At 36.8% G+C, this 25,609-nt stretch overlaps 1 protein-coding gene across 2 annotated transcripts in view; it reads left to right on the top strand.

Annotated features, from left to right (window-relative positions):
* Stag1 (STAG1 cohesin complex component) overlaps positions 1-25,609 on the top strand; it is a 152,341-nt gene that overhangs the window by 81,742 nt on the left and 44,990 nt on the right. The window contains exons 6-13 of one of the 2 annotated variants that reach the window (XM_090323096.1): positions 2,195-2,271; positions 2,549-2,753; positions 14,082-14,233; positions 16,608-16,681; positions 22,087-22,210; positions 24,005-24,103; positions 25,069-25,148; positions 25,456-25,563. In XM_090323096.1, coding sequence (XP_090179222.1) covers positions 2,195-2,271; positions 2,549-2,753; positions 14,082-14,233; positions 16,608-16,681; positions 22,087-22,210; positions 24,005-24,103; positions 25,069-25,148; positions 25,456-25,563 — 919 coding nt within the window. Of the gene's footprint in view, positions 1-2,194; positions 2,272-2,548; positions 2,754-5,958; positions 6,103-14,081; positions 14,234-16,607; positions 16,682-22,086; positions 22,211-24,004; positions 24,104-25,068; positions 25,149-25,455; positions 25,564-25,609 lie in introns of those variants that run through there. The other variant, XM_090323097.1, reaches the window with a different exon arrangement.

A 25,609-nucleotide genomic window follows, 5' to 3' on the forward strand; every position in this document is an offset into this window, starting at 1 on the left:
CGTACCCAGGGCTTCATGCATATTAGGCGATAACTCTGCCACTAGGCTACGCTCCAGGCCCAATTTTATTTTTAGTCTTGGTCCCAAAAGGCTCTATTGAAGTCTATAAACAAAATGTTTCCCATACTGTTTTATATTGAAGTCTATTAACAAAATGTTTCCCATACTGTTTTCATTAAAAAGGTAAAATTCACAACAGAATTTTCCTGTTTTGTTTAAGAAATTCCATGTTGGGAAGAAAATGTTTAAAACTATTTTTCCTTTTCCTTCTACTGCCAGCCCAGACCAATTCATCTTTACAGTTGAGTACAAGAGACACTTGTTGACTGATACCTTTATAAATTCAACTTCCTGAATACAAAGGATAGAACTATGTATCAAGTCATAAATGTGCTTTAAAGATAGTTCTGATTAAAAGATAGGGCAAATGTCATTTTTCCAATTTCACAGACTAGTAATAGTAATTCAGTTAAATTAATATACAAATGTAATTTCTGTTTTAGTTCTGAGTGAAGGCCACACCTATTACTCTGTACTCTTCTCTGTACACAACCTCTGTGGATACTTCAGACTAGAAAGTCATTTGAGTTGGAGCTAGTTATTATTGGCAAGGATTCTGTCAGAGGTTATAAATATTCACTGATTCATTCAGTCTCAATTTTGTGATATTTTTTTTCTTTTTTTGTGCCAGTTTTGGGTTTAAGCTCAAGGCCCGGGTGCTGTCCTGAGCCTTTTGTGTCCAAGGCTGGCATTTTACCAATTGAGCCACAACTCTGCTTCCAGCATTTTTGGTAGTTAATTGGAGATGAGTCTCATAGGTTTTCTGCCCAGGCTAGCTTCCCACTGCAGTCCTCAGGTCTTAGCCTCTTGAGTAACTAGGATTGCACCCATGGGTTACCAGTACCAGGCAGTGTTGTCATTTGTTTTCTTTTAGTTTTAATACATTATATTTAAATATGTTTAACTGACCTCATTTAAGTATTATGCCAAGATTTTCTATATTCAGATTTATCCTTAAACTTCAGTTTTTAAAGTATATAGTTTTTTTCTTTCTTTTTGTCAATGATGGTGGGGCTTAAATTCACAGCTTGAGCTCTGTTCATAACCTTTTTCACTCAAGGTAGATATTCTACCACTTTGAGCCACAGCACCACTTCCAGTTTTCTGTTTAACCAATTGGAGATGAGTGTCTTAGAGACTTTTCTTCTTGAGCTGACTTTGAACCGTGATCCTCAGATCTCAGCCTCCTGAGTAGCTAGGATATCAGACATGAGCTACTGGCGCCTGACTAATTATATAGTATTTAAAAACATAAATTTAGGGCCGGGAGTTTGGCCTAGTGGTTAAAGTGCTTGCCTAGCATGCATGAAGACCCGGGTTCGATTCCTCGGTACCACATACATAGAAAAAAGCTGGAAGTGGTGCTGAGGCTCAAGTGGTAGAGCTCTAGCCTTGAGAAAATCCAAGGACATTGCTCAGGCCCTGAGCTCAAGCCCAGGACTGGCAAAAAAACAAAACAAAAACAAAAAAACATAAATTTACAAATATAAATTGCTCTTTTATTTCTTTCTATTTGCACATTGGCACTTTCATAATGTCACGTAAAATACTAAAAAAAAAAAAAACGGAAGGTAAAGAATGAGATTTTTTTTTTTTTTACTAGTCCTGGGGTTTGAACTCAGGGCCTGAACACTGTCCTTGGGCTTTCTCGAGACTGTCGAGCTACCACTTGAGCTACAGCACTATTTCCAGCTTTTTTCATGTATGTAATACTGGGGAATCAAAGCCAGGTCTTCGTGCATGTTAGGCAAGTATTCTACCACTATGCCAAACTCCAGCCCAAGAATGAGAGTTTTTAAAGGATAATGTTCATATATGTTTATTTATGAGTATGTAGAACTTAGCCACTTTTATTCTCAGGGAAAAAATTTATATCAAAGGGTATTTTGTTTTAATTTATACCAGTGGCTCACACCTATAATCTTGGCTACTCGGGAGTAGTATATGTTGAAAAAAAAATCTTTAAAGCTCTACTTATTAAACAAATTCAGGACTTACAATTTCTTTGTTTTTCAAAATTGTTTCAACATTGATGGTCCTAAAGAAGAGATTCATTAGAATAAGAATCTGAGGACTAAACAGGTCAAATGTTTAGTCATCAGACTGATTTTAATAGTTATGTCTATTTTTACAGGTACTGTGAGAATAGAGATGTTTCGAAATATGCAGAATGCAGAAATCATCAGGAAAATGACTGAAGAATTTGATGAGGTACATAGCCTTCCAACTCGTAACACAAATTGTCTATTTCCATTTTTTCAGTGGTTAGTATGTTAATGATATCTGAAGGGGAGGGGTGAGGTTGGGAGGGATGGGGAGAACTGTAAGAGGGGTGATACATATTATACTTATGTGATCTGTTGAATGGTAGGTAACTCCTCTGTGCAATTACTTATACATGACAAAAATATAATTACATAATTTACAACATCTCAAGAGTTCCTCTGCCATTGGGTAATACTTAGTATGTTCTTTTTATACCTTTTAGGACAGCGGTGACTATCCTCTTACCATGCCTGGACCTCAGTGGAAAAAATTTCGTTCCAACTTTTGTGAATTTATTGGAGTCTTGATTCGACAGTGTCAGTATAGCATAATTTATGATGAGTATATGATGGACACAGTAATTTCCCTTTTGACTGGTTTGTCAGACTCCCAGGTCAGAGCTTTTAGGCATACAAGTACTCTTGCTGGTAAGTAAAGTAACCACCGTATTCATTCTTTTTCATTGGTTTGCTGTACAGGTTTCATTCTAGTTAAGTATCAGAGTACAATGTGTGCATGTTTGCCAAGATGGCAACTAGCAGTCTTAGGAATAAAAATGGAAAGGTTTCGACTTTCAATAAACATTTTCTTACATTTGTAATTTTTCCCCCTACATCTCTGTTTTACAACAAAGAAATTTGAAGAGGCCACTGTGAAATACTCTTTGGTAAATCTAGTTAATGATAGTTGAAATTCCTCATTTATACTATTTTTTTTCTTCATTATACTGTTTTATTGCCTTTTTTCCTTTCCTCTCTTTTTTTTTCTTTTGGCGCTGCCAGTGTTAGGACTTGAACTCAGGACCTAGGTGCTGTCCCTGAGCTTTTTTGCTCAAGGTTAGTGCTCTGCCTACCACTTAATCCACAGCACCACTTCTAGCTTTTTGGTAGTTAACTGGAAATAAGAGTCATACAGTCTTTTCTGTTGGGGCTGGCTTTGAACCATGATCCTCAGGCCTCTCAGCCTCTTGAGTAGTTAGAATTATAGACATGAATCACCAGTACCTGCGTGTTTTATTGCTCTTTTTTTCCCCATAGGTTAGCATGCAAAATTTGTTCGAAACAATCCTATACAGAAAAGCAGCATGTATTCTTCTTTTACTTTTATTAATACACATGTCTTAGAACAGGTATATCTTAACTTTAGCTAACCTGCAGCTAATATGAACAGATTTACTTTATAATTTTTCACCTAACTGTATTTGAATTTCGTTTTTCTGCAAAGTAATTTTGTTAATTTAAGAATTATTTTTTTCACTAGCATATTAATTGAGCCAACCTAAAATGACTACATTTTCATTCACAATATGGAATGTGTATTTGTTCATATACGTGCCTGTGTATAAACATTTAAATACCCCCAATTTACATTTTAGTAGCAATAATTTTGTTTGTACTCATCTTAATTATTATCATGAGAACTAGATTTAGAGTCATTATTTCTCTTCATACTTAAATTTAATATCTTTTAATTTATATTGGAAGTGTTGGTTTTTAAACTTTGGCATACATCAAAATCTTTTTTAAGGTCCATATCAACTACTGATCCTCACCCTCAGAATTTAACAAATTTCTTCATGGTTTGATTCTGGTGGTTTGGGGAATTTACATTGCTGACATGGCTGCATTGAAAGCTTAGTCATTCTTTGGTTTGATGTGCATCTTGATGTTATTTGTGTATTATTTGTAGTCAGATCTACTTTTATACTTCCTCATTTTCTTGTTCTATCTAGTTAACGGATATAGTGTTCATTAACTTTCCTTACAGTAGTGTGCCAGACATGTTTGAAACATGGTTTTTTGGGGGAAGTTTCTTTTTTCTCATTATTATAGAGAAGAACAGAGGTGTTTTACCTCTTCATTAAAAGTTTAATAAAATAAAAATATAACTTATTTAAAAGCTTTCTGGAAGGAAAACTATTTATTTTGTGTTTTGAGGATATCTGTTCCCTCATTGTTGGAAAAAGAAATCTTATACTCAGTTGTATATTTTTAAAGGCATTCAAAAGTTATTACACATTTTTTCTGATTTTATGAACCTTAGTATTTTCCACATTTGATCTTTGTTTTATTCACTTAATATTTTCTTCTTCTTTTCCATCTTTTTTCTTTGCACAGTAATGCCCATTTACCTGGTTGTTATAGTCATTTAAGATAAGGTAGAAATTGATCATGAATACTGAAGCTGCTGTCTTAAAAATTATACCTTGATATATAAATAAATAATCATCTGTTTTCCCATGGCCAGAAGAAGAGAAACAAAAAATTAATGGAGGACTAACCTCAAATACTATCTTGCTGATAGTTTGAAATGACAATTCGCAACATAAAAGAAGGCAACAATTATGAGCGTCAAAGTACATAGCAAACTGGGGGCTTTTGTAGGGATAGGCTACTTCTGCTTAATTCAGAAACCTACGTGTGATTGTATAAAAGAATATGACCTTTAAAAATATGCTGCATATAGAGTTATTTAATCATAGACGAGAAATATTCTGTATTACAGAAATGTGTACAGTACTTTAACTCTTAAAACTTTTTCTTGGTAAGGCAGTAGTTGATGTCTGTAATCCTAACTATTCAGAAGGCTAAAATCTAAGGATCGCAGTTCAAAGTCTACTCAGGCAAGAAAGTCCATGAGTCTCTTATCTCCAATTAACTACAAAAAGCCAGAAATGGAGCTGTGGCTCAAGTGGGTAGAGTGTTAGCCTTGAGCATACAAGCTCAGTGACAGCACCCGGGCCCAAATTCAAGCCCCAGAACCAGTATAAAGGCAACAAAACATTGTCTTGGAGTTGGGCTAGCCCAGTGGTAGACTGCATGACTCACTCTACTATTCTGTCAGTGACAGCGGTCCAGAGTTCAATCCCAGCATCCTCCCCTCCCCCTGAAAAAAAAAAAAAGCCAAAACAAGAACTTTCAAGTTTTTTGAACAGTGCATTTTCTTACTTGTTCTTCAGTGCCATGTAAATGACGTATTTCTGTATTTTAACTGCCTTTTTTAATGATGGCCCATTTTCGTTCTCATTTCCATTGGCTCATTTACAGTAACTTATTGTACAATTTTTTTCCTGTATTCATCCCTTTGGTTGACTCTGTCTGCTAATTGGATATATGCTTATATATATTTTCATATGGCTTTTCTCATATCCATTTTGCATTTAATAGCTCCCTCTTCCCACTAGTAATAGCCTTTAAAATTGCTTAATAAGTGTCATTTTGTTTCACCTAATCTCTTTTCTTATTAAGAAGATGATTTACATTTTACAAAAATTACTTACAAAATCAGGTGACAAAAAATACATGGTATTCAACATAATGGTTATATTAATTTAGTCATTCTCTAAAATTACTTCAGAATACTACTATAATTCCCATTTGTCTACACAGATGACCATATCTTCCAAAGCTCATTTGTATAAAATATGAGATATATTGGTCACCAATCTTTCAACTAAGCACAGAGGATTTGCTGAGAACTGAATTCTAGGCTGGATAATAATTATCCATCTTTTATGAGCTTTTTATTCACATCTTTGCCCTCTCTTTTTTTTAATGGTATGTATACAAGACATAGATTAAAAGATAATCATTTTTATTCACTTTGCAGGACAAGTCTTGGGGACTAGATAAAATGGGCAGGAACATTTAATCCTCTGCTTCAAAGACTATGTGCATGGACAGTTGCAAGGCAGTTATGGCCAGATATGGTTATCGGCTTTGGAATAAAATGCTCCTTGACATTGCTTATATCTTAGCTGAGAAGAGAGACCATCAGGTCAGTTATTTTGTAGGGTACAGATGTAATGAGTTCCATAGCTTCGTAAGTCACCAGAGTGGTCTTGATTAGTAGTACTTATTATATGTTTTTCAAATATCCCATTTTCTTGTTATGAATTAATGTGTCCCTATTGTCAGTATTTATTCATTGCATTTAATTGTATACTATTTCCTTAAAAAGTTTCCAGCATTCTGTAGTTCTTTTAGAGCTGATTACTCCACAAGTAGAAGTATAAGTATTGTCTTTCCATTGGAGATAGCCTTTCTTTTGGGAATGCTTTTTATCAGTTGCAACAAACTGTTAGAAATTACTATATTTTCCTTATTTCTGTTCTCTTAAGCAAAGTGTCTGTTTCCTGGATCCACTTTAAATAAAGAAGCTTTGCGTTGCACTACAGTTTAAAACATCATAATTAAGTCCCTTATTTCTATTCTAGTTGCTCTCTTAATTGTGCATAGTAGAACATAGTTTATGGGTTTAACTTTGTAAAACATTTTGTCATTTGGGTTTACAGTCTGAGACTAGAGACATTTCCCATTTAAGTGCAGTTTTTATATTTTATGATAAAACATTTTTCCAAACAAAATATTAGTTGATTTAACACTTTTAGTATTATGAAAATAATATTCTTCAAGAATCTTTATTGTAACTGCACTTTTATGTAGTTTTTGCTTGTAAAATGTAGGCCAATACTTCCAAAGTTGTTGACCTCAAGTATTTAGTATAAGTATATTGGTTGAATTTTTTTGTTTTTCATTTTTTCACATAATTTTATGTATCTCAAATAGCTTAATACTGGCTGCCTGTCACTTCTAATGTGAAAGTGCTTATTTAAATAAAGAGTTAAGAATTCAAAATTTCTATTAATAATGTCATAATGTACTCTGCTGTAATTGCTTCATGAATTTGAGGAAGTGGTGCTGTGGCTCAAGTGGTAGAGCACTCGTCTTGAACTGAAGAGTTCAGGGACAGCGCCCAAACCCAGAGTTCAAGCCCCACGACCACCCCCCCTCCAAAAAAAAAATGTTTTTTCTGAGAAGATTTAGAAATGTGGTCAGGGACATCCTATGAGGGTATCTTGATCACTGGTTAACAGTAAATCACCAGGTGCTTGAGGGACTAAACACTTGTTTATATCTTATTACATAACACTGTAGTGTTGACAAATGTCACCGAAAATTGCAATCTCTTTTGTTTGATTTTAGTTATATGAGTAAATATGGAAAGGGTTCTGGAGCCTGGCTTTCTTGGGTGCACATTCCTGTCTTCTCTTTACTAGTTAGATAACCTAGTTCTTTTGTTTTGTTTTTTGTTGCTGTTGTTTTGTTTTGATTTTTGGTGGGTCGTGGGGCTTGAACTCTGGGCCTGGGTGCTGTCTCTGAGCTTTTCAGCTTGAGGCTATCACCATACCCCTGGAGCCACATCCTCACTTCTTGTTTTCTAGTGGTTAGTTGGAGATAAGAGTCTCAGTCTTTAGGGTCTTTAGTGCCCTAGTTGGCTTTGAACCATGATCCTCAGGTACTCAGCCTACTGAGTAGCTAGGATTACAGGCTTAAGCCACCAGTGCACCTAGCAGTAGATAGCATTATCTTCTCCATCTTGCATTAGAAGAGAACATAGCCAGATAAGAACTTGTGTGAGAGCCAGACCAGGCAGAAAATTTCATGAGACCCCCCCCCATCTGTCAGAAAGATTGGGTGCAGTGGTGCACATCTGTTATCCCAGCTATACCATGAAGTTTACAGTAAGAACTCCCAAAGTGAAACCTTGTCCCCAAAATAACCAGAGCAAAAGAGCTAGAGTTTTCACTCAAGCAACAGAGTGCCTGCCTAGTGAGTATGAAGGCCTAACGCAGTGGAGTTCGTAGCCTCCACCTCCACCCCAAAAATGGATGTAATCAAACTAACAGCATGCATTTTCATTTGGCCCCAGAACCCATATCCTGTTAATGAAATTCACTAAATACTCTATAATTCTTTGTGAGACAGATTGTGAGTAGGACTTGAAAATTTTAGAAACTTCTCTCTCAGAGTATAAAGTTAAAATTTTTTGTCCCCTTAGTCTTATGTTCGGTGTATCTGTGTGTGTGTGTGTGTGTGTGTGTGTGTGTGTGTGTGTGTGTTTCTGGGGATTGGAGCAGAGTCTCATACATGTCAGGCAAGCACTTCATTAGTGAGCCCTAGCCCCAGCTCTATATTTTATTTTTATGAATTCTTTAGTTCTTCTAGGTTTTTCATTGTTTTGTACTTTTACCCTTTGTTCCTTAGTTTTATCACTGAAGTCTTTCTCATTTGTTGTCCAGGTTTTATTCAGTTTTCTAATGGACTTTCATTTTTTTTGAACGATTAATGCCCAGTTTTGCAAATCTACAAATAACACCATGCCATGTAATTATACCCATAAAATAAAATGTACTTTTGGCCTAGAGGTAGAGGGTTTTGCCTAACATGCACCAAGACCCCGATTCGATTCCTCAGTACCATATACATAGAAAAAAGCCGGAAGTGGTGATGAGCCTTGAGATAGTCTAAGGGCAGTGCTCAAGCCCAGGACTGGAAAAAAGAATAAAATAAAATGTACTTTTGCCAGGCATGGTGGTTCACACCTGTAATCCTAGCTACTCAGGAGGCTGAGATATGAGGATCGAAGTTCAAAGCCAGCTCAGGCACTAAAGAATATGAGCCTCTTATCTCACTAGAAAATGAGAAGTGGGGCTGTGGCTCAAGGGGTCGCCTTGAGCTGAAGAGTTCAGGGACAGCACAAGTATTTTTTTTTTTTCTAACTAAAGGATTTGGGGTTTTTTTTTCTCTTTTTCTTTGTCCATGAGCCTCAAAATGTGCTTTCTTTTGTGAGCCAGTTTTTAAAAATATATTTTTATTATAATTAATTGGGTTACATTATATTCTCCAGATAGAAGATACATTACTCCACAAACATTGCTACCCTTTCTCATGTTTTTGTCCCCATTTCCCTCCCCTATGAGCCAGTTTTTTTGAAAGAAATTGTTTTGAAAATCATGTTATAAGCATTATATATCTCATATATTTTAATATATAATATATATTTTGTATAGTCTTGATTAAAAGAAGAATAGTACCTCATGGTACTATTGTGAAGCTTAAATAAAAGACTTCTTGCTAATGCATTGAAGAGGAATTTTTATAGATTTTTAGTGTCAAAAGTATATTACTTGTAAATTTCAAATATCCGGCAATTTTTTGGACTTTTTCTGGTCATTTTTTAGATCTTCTATCATCGTCCTGGGGAAACCCTGTACCCCACTTACTCAACTTCTACATGAATAGTAGCTGGAGGAAAGGGCTCAGCCACATGGCAGGGCTTCGCGAAATCTGTGAACGAACATTTAATATTGCTCTTCAGATTTTGTTTCTCATTTCTGACTTGCTTTTCCCCTTTCATTAGGTTCTTCTCATCATTGCTAATTTATTGTGAAAACTCTCCTCTTTTAGAAACACTTGTCTGTGTAGGTTTCCAAGAAGCAGAACTATTAGAGCTATACTTAAAAACATATCTCTCTTTGCTCCTTCTATTCCTCTCTCCTTCTCATTCTTCTGCCTTTCTCATTGTTAGCAACTTGTATCAACACAACTATGAAATGTGGTAAACTCAATTTGAAAGGCTAGCAAGCTAGAAACTCAGGCGGGAGTTTTGCAGCTTTGACTCTGATATCTGTATGGCATTCCAGAATGAGAAAGTTGAATGTTTTAAATGCTGCAGTCTTTAAAATTTTTTTTCGCTGAAAAATGTGTTTTTCCTCTTAATCTTTTGTGGGTGAGTTACACTCACTTTACTGGGAGATAATCTTTTCTTCAGGTCAGCTGAATTTTTTTCCCCTTTTGTCCAAGACGTGATATGAGGCACTTTTGCTGACTGGGCAACATTCTACCACTTGAGCAATACGTCCAGCCCCACATCGTCTGATTTTATATGTTAATCATATATATAGAACACCTTGAAAGTGCCTAGTGCTAGTGGCTCAGGCTTGTTGTCCTAGCTACTCTGGAGGCTGAGATCTGAGTATTGCAGTTAGAAGCCTGACTAAGCAGGAAAGGCTGTGACAGTCTTATCTCCAGTAAACTACACAGGAAAATGCCACAAGTAGCACTGTGGCTCAAGTGGTAGAGTGGAGCCTTGAGAAAAATAATCTCAAGGACAGTGCCTAGGCTCTGAGTTCAAGCTCCAGGACCTGTATTAAACAACAACAACCTTGAACTATTTGATTAAAATAATTGGCCAAGAGATCCTAATCAAGTCTTCCCCTCTAAGATGAAGCACCAGACTTCTTTTGACTCCTCATGCCCCACAAGCTAAGATCCCATTTTTGTCCCTTTATCCAAATGCACGTTTCAGAAAGTTTATTTATATTGTTTCCCCTTCCTTCCCCCTAATTCTCCTTGAAGCGTCTCAGTTATGTCTCACCTCCCTGTTTGTGATGTGCATGCAGCAGGCTCACTGTCTGAATTATTTGGCAGCTCCTGCTTGTCATCATTCTTTGTCTGGAAAGACACAGCGACTTCTTCCTTCTTGGAACTCTGTCTTTTCTTCTTTCTGGAAACAAGTCCTGGTGGATTTTAGCTAAACTGTAAATATTGAATAATCTTAACAAATCTTCAGATCTGTCCTTTTTTTCATTTCACACTGTCTTCAAGGAGTCAATGAAGTAAACTCTAGTTCACCAATTTTATAATTTTATGGGGGGAAGGGGACAGAGAGTGGAGCTACAGCACAAGTGGTAGAGCACTAGTCTTGAGCAGCAAGGCTCAGGAACAGCACTCAGGCCTCAAGTTCAAGCCCCTGGACTGCCACAAAGAAAAGAACCAAGGATTTTGAGACAGGTGACAACAGTAAAATGATTACACATTCTAAGTTTTATGGTGAAACATCTCTTTTCTATCCTTGGCTCTTAATTACCAAATTGTAATCCTTGTAGACAACCCAAGTTGTGACTTCCTTTGAAGACACTTCATTCAGGAACTAGCAAATATGTTTTTCACACTGTTTTCACCGTAGTGTCACTTTAAACTTTTTATGGTAATGAATTGACAGTAAACCTTTTGTCATCAACACCTATTTTCAAACTGCCTTCTGAGTGACGTTGTACTCAGAGATCACTATATTATGTAGCCAACCCATGAAACATCAAAATCAAAGAATTTACCTTGGGCGGGGAATTTGGCCTAATGGTAGAGTGCTTGCCTAGCATGCAATAAGCCCTAGGTTTGATTTCTTGGTACCACATACACAGAAAGCCAGAAGTGGTGCTGTGACTCAAGTGGTAGAGTGCTAACCTTGAGAAATCTCAGGAACAGTGCTCAGGCCCTGAGTTCAAGCCCCAGGACTGGCAAAAAAAAAAAAAATCACCTTGACAGGAAGAAAACAGGTCACACGTAAAGGCTGAGTTTCTGCGATACTATTTATAAAACATCCCTTTTAGTTAATCTACTAGAATTTTATAATTACTCTGTACAGAAGTTAGTCCTTTTCAGTGGATTCCAAACGTAATACCCATTTCTCTCCTAATATGAAAGTTAATCCACAATCCCTGGAGAGTATGGTTCTATCTGAAAAATTTCAGGAAATTCATAGATCATTTCACATTTTTTTTTAGTTTTAGTATATTGATTATGTATCTTGACTGGGAAAAGATGATCATACCTAAGGACACTTCACTAGATTCAGAAAAAGCTGTCTTGCTTATCTTCCAGTGGTGAATTCCATCCACTATTGGTATTAATTTTTATGTTTTCAAACTCCATCTTTCAAGTCATTTTGCTTTTGAGATTTAGTTTGGACTGAACTATACAGCATTAGGTATCAGTTGGCATACTCAATCTCTGATAAACTGTTCCTCTCCCTCACTTGGGCGCGTTGGGAGCTATTCTCCTATACAAATTATTTTGAAGGTCCTTCTTACAATGTAATCAAATATTCAAATACTGATAAAACATACATTAAGTTGTATGTTGAGATACAATACTTCTGAATGTAACTTTTGGATTAGTGTATCCCATGGAAAACATTTTTATTAAATGTATCTCTATATGTTTACTAATTGAAGTACCTTTTTTTCAGGATGATGTATTGTATGATACATTGTTTTAGAGGTAACAGCAGTCATTGTAAAAATGGAGCTGGCCAAAATGTAGGCGGGGTTTCAGAAAAACAAATAGTGTGGGAGGGGGGTAGTTAGGTAGGTTGATAGGTAGACCAATCACTATGTGCCTTATATATATATAACTAAAGGGAAATAGTAATTTTAATGCATATTTTTGTGCAGATGCACACACATGCTTGCAGTTAGCTGAGTCAGTTTTTCATAAGCATTGAAAAGTGTTTTGTGGGGTTTGTTGTTGTTTATTTATTTTATGTTAGTTGTATCCTTTGGGCCTGGGTCCTATCCCTGAGTGTTTTTACTCAAGGACTGCATTCTACCACTTTGAGCCATAGCACCACTTTTGGTTTTCTGGTGGTTACCTGGAGATAAGACCCTCACAGACTTTTCTGCCTGAGCTGGCTTTGATTAGATTTTAGATCTCAGCCTCCTGAGTAGCTAGGATTACAGATGTGACCCACCAGTAATCGCCTGAGCTGGCTTTGATCAGATTTCAGATCTCAGCCTCCTGAGTAGCTAGGATTACAGATGTGACCCACCAATAGCCGGCTTAGTATTTTGTCATAAGTGAACAATGATAGTTTTATAAGAATAGGCCTAAAAGAACTACAGGAGAAATTATTTACCAGCATGATCTTTTATTTCTTTACCAATATTTCCCATATTCTGTCTCAGTAATGCAAATAAATAAGAATAGACAAAAGTTTGAGACTTGTGCTTTCTTTTTGCTTAAATAATGTAAACAGATGTTTGAAAATTAGGAGGGAAAACCTAGGAGACAGGGAGAGAAGGAGTGATGACATTGTACATAAAGAAAGTACTCATGGTAGTATGCTGTGGCTCAAAATGGTAGAGCATTAGCCCTGATCAGAAGAGCTCAGAAACTGAGTACGGTGGCTCACACCTGTAATCCTAGCTACTCAGGAGGCTGAGATCTGAGGATCTCAAAGCCAGCCTGGGCTGGGAAATGGGGCTTGACTCAAGGGTAGGGCAGTAGCCTTGCACTGAAGAGCTTGGAGACAATGCCCAGGCTCAGGGATAGGGCAGCAGCCGTGAGCTGAAGAGCTCAGGGACAGTGCCCTGGCACTTCGTTCAACCCTGATGACCAGAAATATATTTATTACCTATATAACTGTAAATACTCTGTATACCATCTCTATAGTAAGTTTTTTTCTAAAAAGAGAAAATAAGATTTACAAATGCAATATTCTGTAAATACTCTGTATATCATCTCTATAATAAGTTTTTTTCTAAAAAGAGAAAATAAGATTTACAAATGCAATATTTAAAATGAATATTTAAAATCCATAAATGCCTGGTAGAGAATATGAATAAGTCTTGGAAATTCACAGAATACATGTTAATGAACACATAATGTGTTTTGTAAGGTTAGTGTTGGAAATTTACAGTTCACTAAAGTGAGAGAGAGGACTATCTTTGGAGGGAAAGATCATGAATTGACTGTAAATAGTTAAGGCACCCGTGATTCATCTAAGTAAATATATTTTTGGAAGCATTTATGTACACAGATCTGGTGGTCAGGTAGATGAGACTTGAACTAGTCTGCCCTCAACAAAGACTGTGGAGAGTGAAGGAAAGCCATTGTTGAAGATGCTACTTAAATCTTCCCTGGTAGTATTTAAGATATGGCTGATTTTAAGTGGGAAACCCAACTTACATTGCAGATGTAAGTTGCAATTGTATGTTGTCATTTAAAATTTTAGAATTGTCTGCATCATAAAGAAATAGTTTTTTCCCCATCATCCATTTGCAAATTTATGATCACATGGACAGAGGTTTGTTTCAGAAATGAATATTGTGCTATCCCTTTATTATTTTGTAGCCATGAAGCTCATGACTGCTCTGGTGAACGTTGCCTTAAACCTCAGTATTCATCAAGATAATACCCAGAGACAGTATGAAGCTGAGAGAAACAAAATGATTGGAAAGAGAGCCAATGAAAGGTTGGAATTACTACTTCAGAAACGCAAAGAGGTAAACTTCTCAGTATCTGATACACTTCAGTTTTGTAAGTGTATAAGAAACACTTCTGTTTTCTGTAAAAAATATTTTAGCTGGGTATGGTGGCTCATGCCTGTAATCCTAGCTACTCAAGAGGCTGAGATCTGAGGATTGCAGTTCAAAGCCAGCCAGGGCACTAAAGTCTGTGAGACTCTTATCTTCAGTTAACCACTAGAAAACTAGAAGTGGTGCTGTGGCTCTAGGGGTAGGGCAGTAGCCTTGAGCTGAAGAGCTCAGGGACAGCACCCAGGCCCAGAGTTCAGGCCCACACAACCGACCCTGCCCTATATGCATATTTTTTTTCCTTAACTTATTTTAAATTAGATCATTTCATCTATCTCAAAGGTTTTAAAGCTGGTGTATTCACCAGTGATTAAGTTCTATTTGATGACAGAAGTGATACAGAAAAGTACTTTTGAAAGACAGTGATCTATAAGTCAACCTGGAAAAATTTTCAAAGTAGGATCAAAAAGCAGAGTAAAAAAAACTAATCTGTAGGCCAAGAGTGTGGCCTAGTGGTAGAGTGCTTGTCTGGCATGCACAAACCCCTGAGTTTGATTCCTGGACACCACATACACAATTAAAAGAAAAAAAAAAAAGCCAGAAGTGATGCTTTCGTTCAAGTAGTAAAGTGCTAGCCTTGAGAAAGCCCCAAGGACAATGCTGAGGTCCTGAGTTCAAGCCCCAGCAAATCCACATTCCTTGGAGCAAGTCATAGTTTATATGTTACCTAACCTGTAAGGCATTCTGAAAATAAGATTGATCTTTGCTGGGGCCTTTTTCCTGTTGTTCAGCAAATCCAACCGAAAGTCTGATGCCACTAAGCCTACACACTGAGGTCTTGTTTTCAGTTTTATAACAAAAGTTTCCTGTGTATGTTGCAAATGAATTTACAGTGGATCCTTTAGTAGAAAACATTATTAACAATCAGTCAAGGGCGAGCTATACTAGTTTCTGAACTTAGGATTTTGTATTTGTGGTATTCTGCTTGAGCCAAGCCTTCAATCCAATAGGAAATATCTTTATCCATCTAATTAGAAAAATATTTTACTTTGTAGTATTATTTTATCTCTTAGTTGAAAAACGTTTGATGTTGCAAAGCATCTGCATATATGTCGCAAACACTTATAATGAAATCATTAGCTATACTATGTGAGTTTGGTAAGTCTACATAACCAAGGGCCATACATGAAATGGCTTACATAGAAGAAAATTATTGTCTCACTATGGGGAGGTGTGCTAGTCACATCTTTGTGACAAGCACTTAAGACAAGCAACTAAAGGCACAGTTATTTTGTCTTAATAGTTTTCAAAGTTTTAGTTGGAGGATTGCTGCATCCATTGCTTTGGGCCTGCCGTGATGCAGAATAGCATGCTGGCAGGAACATATGGCCATTCTGCAAGCTCTTTACATTTTTCTGCTTTCCTTTCTGGTCCTGATTCTCACTGCAGACCAAGGGAAAAGAGCCAGCAATAAGCAGGCAACCACCTGAATTCTGGGCTGACTTGAACTTTCCTCCTGTGGATTAGACAGCCACCTTTAAATTCCACTTCCCACCTATTCTCAGAGGATAAAGACAGGCTGTTTGCCAGAACATATGACCTCTTGTTCAGTTCCCACCTGAACCTATAGAGTGATCATGAAAGAAAATATATCACTGAATATTATTATGCAGGAAAAATTGGAACAAGAAATAAAACATTGAAGGTCATTTTGTCTTGTGATTATGGCTTTTCAGTGGTAAGATAAGCGGAGTTGTAACTCAGCAGCAGTGTTGCCTGAATTTCTTCTTCACTGTTGCTACATTCTACCACCAGTGGCTAGCATCCTCTGTGTCTCTTTCTTCTGTTTTGGAAACTTGACCACTTTTAATCATGGGCTACTTAGATGCACAGTAACGTTTATATATCATTTGGGTACAGGAAGAAGTTCCATGTACAGGGACAAAACATTCATTCAAGATGATTCCTTAATCATAAAGGCAAAATCACCCCCTGATCCCCTTGTTCAGGGAACTGTGTACAATTTAGACCTATTCCCCAAAGTGGATGATACTTTGAAGATGAAAGCCTGGCCACACTCAACTGCAAAACTCTGCCGTCTTGGTCATTGTGTTAGTATGTGTCTAGAGAGTAATTGGTAGCAGATAATAAGAACTTCCCAAACCACTGTGGTATAGCTGTAGAAATAATCAAATATATTTAATCTGAGACATCATTGCATAATGAGCAAAAGAAAGGATGCTTACCAGAATGAAAATGATTGGGAGTTTAAAACTTAACTGTTCATTCCAAATAAAATGGCTAGTATTTCTGTTAATATTTTTATTGTTTTTTTTTATTTCAGCTACAAGAAAATCAGGATGAAATTGAAAATATGATGAACTCTATTTTTAAGGGTATATTTGTTCATAGATACCGGTAAGGATTTTTTTTAAAAATCATTTACAAGTTCTTTAACTTAAAATTTTCCTTTTTTTTCTTGGCCAATCTATGCACTTGAATTTCTAGTGATGCAGTAAGAATTAATAAAGTCATTAAATTATTTTTGTGGCTGGGGCCGGGAGTTTGGCCTAGTGGTAGAGTGCTTGTCTAGCATGCACGAAGACCCGGGTTCAATTCCTCGGTACCACATACATAGAAAAAAGCTGGAAGTAGTGCTGAGGCTCAAGTGGTAGAGCTCTAGCCTTGAGAAAGTCCAAGGACAGTGCTCAGGCCCTGAGCTCAAGCCCAGGACTGGCAAATAAATAAATAAATAAATAAATAATTTTTGTGGCCCTTGATAAAACTGTTTTCACATTTGAAAATATTAAATGTCTTTCTTCTTGCCCTTTAGCCCAGTCTTGTTCCATGGTCAACTGATAAACTTTTAAAAAACTTGAATAATAGTGAAAGGATAGTGAAGGGTAGTCCTGCAAGTAAGCCTGTAACTAAAGATCACACCCAGAGGTATGGGTGTTTGCTTTCCCTTGGGATCCTGAGAGAATAAGTGTTGAACACTTTATTCTCTTATTCCATTGCAAATGGTTTAGTGTATCTTTTGTCAGGAAACTTTTTTTTTTTTTGGCCTGCCCTGTGGCTTGAACTCAGGGCCTGGGCATTGTCCTTGGACACTTTTTGCTAAAGACTAGTACTCTGCTGCTTTTTTTTTTTTATGTAATAAATTTTAAAAGAACATTTAGAAGGGCACTGTTGGCTCACACCTGTAATCCTAGCTACTTAAGATGCTAAGATCTAAGGATAACTGCATTGAAGCCAGTCTAGGCAGGAAAATCCATGAGACTCTTGTTTCCAATCAACTTCCAAAAAAACTAGAAGTGAGCTGTGGCTGACGTGATAGAGCACTAGTGTTGAACATAAAAGCTGACGGACAGCACCCAGGCCCTGAGTTAAAGTCCCAAGACCAGCACCAAAATAATAGTAGTAATAATAATAAATGATAAATCATATATATTATATATACTTCTGTTAATTATAAGTAAATATACCCAGATAACAGAAACATAAGTTTTCAGTCTCTTTTGAGCATTTAGTCCATAAGTTAGGAGATTGTGAAAGCAAGGAAATAAGTTTTTGTCTAGGAAATGTCTAACCATATATAATTTTGATACTTTATTTGAAAAACAAAAAACCTTTTAATTCAGAGTAGGAAAGATGTTCTGAAACAGGCCAAGAACATGAGTAGGGATCCTTTGAGCTCTTCATCTTTTTTGTTGTTGTTGGTTAAGAGGCGTAAAAACTCTGGTCCTGGGTGCTGTCCCTGACCTCTTCAGCTCCAGGCTACCGCCCTACCCCTTGAGCCACAGCGCTACTTCCTGTTTTCTAGTGTGTTTAATTGGAGGTAAGAGTCTCACGGACTTGAAGCCAGGCGAGGTGGCTCATGCCTGTAATCCTACTTAGAAAGCTGAGATCTGAGTATCTCAGTTCAAAGCCAGCCTGGGCACTAAAGACTCAGAGACTCTTATCTCCAGTTAACCACCAGAAAACCGAAAGTGGTGTTGTGGTTCAATGGGTAAGGTATTTAGTGAGCCATTGCACCCAGCCTCATCTTCTTTCTTATACAAACTATTTTTCTAACCCATTAATACATTATAGGCATATTTGTTTTGTCAAAAAAACTTAAATATACCTGCCCTTCAGTATTTCTGAGGGCAAGTCAAATAATTTATATATTTGAAAAACCACTGCTGTGAATAGGAAAATAGATAAATCCATAATCTTTAAAAACTGTTTTTCTAGTTTTCAGTAATTGTTCCATACCTCCCTTTCTGTCACTCTGTCCTCCTTTGGTCTTTTTTTACTAAGATTGGATTTCACTCCTTTTATCAGCAGTGAGTATAGCTTCAACTCCTCCCTCTCTCCATCATTTTACATGCTGTGTTCCCTGCAGTGCCCTGCACTAGCATTCAACCCTTTTCAGTGAATGTTAATCATCTTCCTATAAGGTAATCTCTGAGATCTCAAGTTCTTATTTGCAGACTAATAAAGAACACAGTATGATGTTCAGCAATTCCTTCAGCTGTTCATTTCTCCTTTGTCTGTTTTATTTCCCTCAACAAAAAATAAGTTCTTTGCAGATAGTCTTTTTTGCAAAATCTATTTTTCTCAGCCAAATCTTGCCAGCAGAATTGGTTTAAATGTGAATTCATTTTATTCTGCAGTTCAGATTTTTGGCATTCATAATTCTTTCTCCAGAGCTCTTGTAAGGTTCCTGGTGCATGAGCAATAATTGGGCCAGTACCCACAGATTATTCTTGAGTTTTTCTCAGATTTTATGTTGCAGTCATTATAGACTATATCCTTTATAGGAATGCCATATTCCTGTCTCCATCCAGGCAATAAAAAACAACATTAAAATTCACTACAGTTAAATTTCCCTGTTCTATAAGCAAAGATTTTTAAAGACTATACTCCAAATTTCCCATTTGTTTTTAGCTGTTTAGTTCAAAGCCCTTGTATAAATGGCATGAAAATTAACATGTCTTATGAATGTCTTTATTTAGTAGCTTTCTTCTTGACTTACTGGCTCCCGCCCCCCCTTTTATTTTTATTTTCGGAATTTCCAAATGTTTGCAGTAGACATTACTTTATTCTTTCTTTCTTTTTTTTTTGCCAATCCTGAGACTTGCACTCTGGGCCTTGGCACCGTCCCTGAGCTCCTCTTTCTCAAGGTTAGCACTCTACCACTTGAGCCATTTTTGTTTTTCTCTGTGATTTAATTGGAGATAAGAGTCTCACAGACTTTTCCGAGTGACTTTGACCATGATCCTCAGATCCCATCCTCCTGAGTAACGAGGACTACAGGTGAAATAGGAAGACCAGGCATTGTGAGGACTCGCATATAAGAAAATAGCTTTGTACCAAAACATGTTCTCAGTTCAGGGAATATGTGGAGACATGTTCATTCCTTGAGGGCAAGAAAGCAATGTCTGGTAGTAGAAAGATAAGACAGAAATCATGGAGAAGCTGAAACTTTATGGGAACCTGAAAAAACAATCCAGTGTGGGCAACTGGAATACAGTGGAGATGATTACAGGTGTGAGGATGATGGAAGACATGTGCATGCTGATGTGTTTGAGCTGCTTGAACTGAAGACCTAATTTGTGGAACACACTGTGAGACCATTTATCATTAGGATTGTAGGGTTTTGGTTTTTTTTCTTGCCATATTTTACCACTAAATTTGGTACTGTGAAAGAAGCAATTACCATGTCATAATTTCTTTGGGCCAGGACTATTGTAGTGCACATTCAGAAAGTTAAAAAAACATCATAAAATGTTTTGCCGTATGCTGGGATATTGGCCTAGTGGTAGAGTGCTTGCCTAGCACTTGAGGTAGCCTTGAGGAAAGCCGAAGACAGTGCTCAGGCCCTGAGTTCAGGTCCCTAGACTGGCAAAAAAAAAAAAAGTTTTGCCATAAAGAAATAAGTGTTTGTGGAAATAACATGTTTAATCTGAGTCAGATATTCTACATCACACACGTGTGTTAAAACAGTATGCTTATGTGTCAGTCAAACTGAAGGTTATAATCTGCAGTATTGTTTAACCTTAAGCAATGACAGTAACCTAGAATGATTTATTAAAACAGGGAATAAAATATTATGAGTTCTCACACTTATTTTGTCAAGAAAGAAAAGGAAAAATCTTAAAAGGTGATAAGTTGTCTTGTATAATTTTGAAATATTTTAAAATATTTTAATATTTTAGTTATACATATTAAATTAGAAATCTTGAAGATTAATTTCATAAGAAAGTTAAGATTCACTGTATTTTCGTAATACTTTTTTTTTAAGCTCAATATAGCAGCTTAGAAGTAGGGAACCATCCCAAGAGCATTGGATACTTACAGGGAGCTGAAGAGCCATCTGGGCAGGGAGCCAGAACACTGACATTTAGAATTGCTTGCAGCTGAATTACAGTACAGTAACTAAGATTGTTCCCCATCTAAGTGACTGGATGATGATTCTCCATTCTTTGGCTTTACAAAAATTATTTAACGGGGAGGGGGAGGGATATAGGGACCATGACATGAGGAAGGGTATCAATATTTTTGTCATTTTTGTGAAGTAATGTACCTTCTATCTGGTGAATATAATGTAACCCTTCTATTATTTACAATAAATATGTATGAAAAAATTAATTAAAGACGAAGGACCTATGACTTTTTTTTTCCTCTTTGGTGGGTCATCGGGCTTAAATTTGACCTTGGCACTGTCCCTGAACTCTTCAGTTCAAGACTAGCACTCTACTTTAAACCACAGTGCTCCTTCTGGTTTTCTGGTAGTTAGTTGGAGATAGGTGTCTCATGGACTTTTGTGCCCAGGCTGGCTTTGAACTGAGGTCCTCAGATCTTTGCCTTCTTAGTAGCTAGGATTACAGTCGTGAGCAATCAACACTCAACAGCAGGCTTGTGACTTGTATGAAGTGCTAAGCTGTATTCTATACGTGTACAGATTAGCTATATATGGATAGTTTCTCAATAAATGACTTCAAAGTTTTAGATTTTTGTAAGCTATTGTATATTTTTATTTTTTGATCAGTTGTGGGGCTTGAACTCAGAGCTGGGGCACTGTCTTGAGCTTTTTTTGCTTAAGGCTAAGTCTCTACTACTTTGAACTGCAGCGCTGTTTTTTGTTTTCTGGTTGTTAATTGGAGATAGCAAACTTTCCTGCCTGAATTGCTTTCACACCATGCTCTTCAGAGTCCAGCCTCCTGAATAGCTAGGATTACAGGTATGAGTCACCAGTACCCAGCAACTATTAAATATTTTAAAGTAATACTGCTTCTACACAGTTTTGTCCTGTAGATATATAGCTAGTTTATGTTCAGTCATATGAAATTATATTCTCTTAATTTATTAGATATATAGTAGCGTCTAAAGTTTTAACGAGACAAATTCTTGAGTTAGGCATTATTCTATATTGTATGTGATAGTCTGGTTTTTTCTGAAGATTTAATGTGTTTGTTGGGTCTATAATATCCATGAGACTCTAGATATCATTGCCAGTCCCAGTGAAAATAAAGCATGGGGCAAAGACTAGGCATTACATGGTGTAATACAGAAATTGCAAAAACTAAACGAACTAGAAACTGAAAAGTGGAGACCTTTGTGGAAAACACAGCACCAGAAGCACTCCTTAGAGGCTAAGTGTCATGCCACTGACTTGGGATACTGAAGCAGAGTGTTCACAAATTTAAGCCCAACCCAGGATATATAGCGAAACTGTCTCAAAAAATCAAAACAAAAATTAAAATTTCTGTTTGAAAATGAATACACATTCTAGCTTCAGATATAAATCAGATTTTTCTCCTTCACCTCCTTTCTAGTGACGCAATTGCCGAGATTAGAGCTATTTGCATTGAAGAGATTGGAGTGTGGATGAAAATGTATAGTGATGCCTTCCTAAATGATAGCTACCTGAAGTATGTTGGCTGGACTCTTCATGACAGGGTAAGTTACTGTCTTCTGGACTCTGGTGATAGACCTGCTTACAGTAGTATTGTAAATCGAGGTGCAATAATGTCATATTTACGATGATACAACTGAGTAATTATTTATATGGTGATCACAGTGAGACTTGAGATGTTGACCCATGCATGGCTCTTGCTTTACTGAAATGCCATATTTTTAAAGTGAAATACATGTACTATCTCCAGATATTAATTGGTTATATATTCTTTTTGCATGATTTGAATCAAAGGGCATTAATTTAAACTTTTGATTGTTTTTCTTTATGCCATTTTGTTTGAGACAAGGTCTTGTTATGTAACCCAGGCTGGCTTCAAATTCTTAGTCCTTCAGCCTCTGCCTTCAAAGTGCTGGGATTATAGGCATTTACCACTGAGACTAGCTTAAACAGGATTTCTCGGTGTTTTATTCTTTAGGATTATATCACAGTACAGTGTTTTATCAGAGTTAAGTGGGTTTGTTGAAGCTTAAAATATATGTCCTAAAATTCTGTTTCTGCTATTTTAGAAAAGGCTCTTTTAAAAGAACTCTCCCATTGAGTTCTGAAAAAATAATTCTCAGAATAACCCAGGTTAAGAATTATATATCGGGACCGGGAGTTTGGTCTAGTGGTTAAAGTGCTTGCCTAGCATGCATGAAGACCCGGGTTTGATTCCAAATGGTCTAGATTTTTAATGGGGAAAAAATGGGGAAGTTTGTAACGTGACCTGACATTGTAAGATTTCTTTATTACTGGGCTGGTGAAAGTGGTAGAGCCTCTAACTAGTAAGCACAAGACCTTAAATTCAAACCTCAGCACTTCTGGTGGAGGAGGGGGGAGTGTGTGTGTGCCTGTGTGTGTGTGTGTGTCTGTGTGTGTGTGTGTGTGTGTGTGTGTGCGCGCGCGTGCGTGCGCACGTGATTGTGCCCCCACATCCACATTTCCTACCTAAACTATATCAGCTTGTTCTCACCCCGCCCCCCCCACCAGTCCTGGGGCTTGAACTTAGGGCCTAAGCACTGTCCTTGGGCTTTCTCAAGGCTAGAGCTCTACCATTTGAGCCGCAGCACAACTTCTGGTTTTCTGGTGATTAATTGGAGATGAAAGTATCACATGCCCCTGGCTGGCTTTGACCTGTGATCATCAGATCTCAGTCTCTTGAGTAGCTAGGATTATAGGCCTGAGCCACCAATACCTGGCTCACTTGTAAATTCTCTTGAGAGATTTGTCTAGATTTCTGAATGGTCCTAAATGAACTTTGATGACCAGCAATTTATACCCTAAGTTAATGACTACTTAGAAAAATTTCTGCTACCAAATAGTATCCCCTGGCATCTGTTTTGCTTTTATTTTTTTGTTTCCCTAGCTGCTGTTGTATGCATATGAAAAGCTCTAGTAAATATTTGCATTAATAAATAGTAATCCTTTAAAATAAAAGTATTTTTCTCCAGGATTATCCCATAATTATATATAGGAAAAATGAGCATAATCTTCTCTGATTATAATTATAGATTAGCAATTCTGAGGCTATCGTGACAATGTGGATAATACTCCGTAATCTGTTAAAGCTGATGAAAGTTTGAAAAGGTTCTGATTTACATATAAGTACTCAGCAATTTACAGTGCACTTTCAACACAGACGATGTACTCCTCAGTCTTACCTTGAATTTCAGTAGGAAGTAATATGAATGGCTAACCTGAAATTTATCTTAATTTTCATATTCTTTTAAGGTTTTTTTTATATTCTCGTGTTATGGAATTGACCTGGGTTTTTTTGTTTATTTGTATTTTTGAAGCAAGGGGAAGTCAGGCTGAAATGTTTGAAAGCTCTCCAGAGCCTATATACCAACAGAGAATTATTCCCCAAATTGGAGCTGTTTACTAATCGATTCAAGGTCAGTATCAAGAAAGATGACCTTATTGTGCTTTCTACTTTACAAATGCCAGGCATCGCTAATGTGGCAATGATATTACCTGAGCAAGTATTTAGATGGGTGAACACATGAAATAGATGGGTGAATCTTTGCTTTGTAGCTGGTGTGTGTGCCCAATGTGTGTTTCTTTTGTCAGTCCTGGGTCCAGGCACTGCCCCTGAGCCTGTTTGTGCTCAAGGCTAGTGCTCTACCACTTGAGCCACAGAGCCACTTCTGGCTTTTTCTGAGTAGTTTATCAGAAATGAGAATCTCAGGGATTTTCCTACCTGTGCTGGCTTTGAACCTCAGAGTTCAGCTTCTTGAGTAGCTAGAATTACAGTATGAACTACCAGTGTCCGACATGTAGTCTTATTTAATGCGTTTGAAAAAAGGCTCTCTTGTTTAAACTATGTATTTATAGTATACTAATATTTATGTTTATATTAAGCTGGGCACTGGTGACTCATGCCTGTAATCCTAGCTCTCAGGAAACTGAAATTTGAGGATTGCAATTCAAAGCCAACCTGGGCAAGAAAGTCTGTGAGAGTTTTATTTCCAATTAATCAGCAGAAAAAAAAAAAAAAGGCTGGATGTGGGGATGTGGTTCAAGTGATTAGAGCACAACCACAAGCTAAAAAATCTCAGAGACAGTATCCAGGCCTTGAGTTCAACCTGAGGAACACACACACAAAAGAGTTACATCATGTAAATGTTTGTAAGTGTATTCACATGACAACTAAAGGTATACTTGTCACACTAGGGAATCCTAGTTAATAAGAAAGATTTTAAATTATAAATATGCAACACTCTCTTAATGTAAGCTCTATAATAATACAGCTTCAAAAGTGAAGGTTTTCATTACTGTCCCCGCTGTTGCATACACATCCCACAATACATATCTCTGGCTTATTTATACCCACGGTTCTAGTTATAGAACTCTTTTTCAGGATCGCATTGTATCAATGACACTTGATAAAGAATATGATGTTGCTGTGGAGGCTATTCGGTTGGTGACTCTGATACTTCAGTAAGTATAAAACCTGTTCCTGCATTAATCTTCTGACATGAAATGCCTTTTCCCTAGGATTCCTAGTTACTTCATTATGGATTTCATCTGAGTTATTAATATCATTGCTTATGGATATGAGTTTGTAAAGAATTATATAGATGTTATTTTCTTGTTTCATCTCCATTTTTTGAATTGTATCTATCTAACCTATCATAAAGGGAAATACTTTCAAAGTAAAATAAAGAAGGCCACCAGCTTTGATGATGTACTTTATAAAATTTAAATAAAGATTAAAGATATTTGGTTTTGGTTCTGAACTTTTCAGTGGCAGTGAAGAAGCCCTTTCCAATGAAGACTGTGAAAATGTTTACCATCTGGTGTATTCAGCACATCGCCCTGTCGCTGTGGCGGCTGGAGAGTTCCTTCACAAAAAGTAAGTGAATTGTCCTCGAAAAAATGTTGTACTTCTGTGTACTGAT

This window comes from Megascapheus bottae, chromosome 32 (genome assembly GCF_031878675.1).
Source record: "Megascapheus bottae isolate mThoBot1 chromosome 32, mThoBot2.hap1, whole genome shotgun sequence".
Classification (NCBI taxonomy): domain Eukaryota; kingdom Metazoa; phylum Chordata; class Mammalia; order Rodentia; family Geomyidae; genus Megascapheus; species Megascapheus bottae.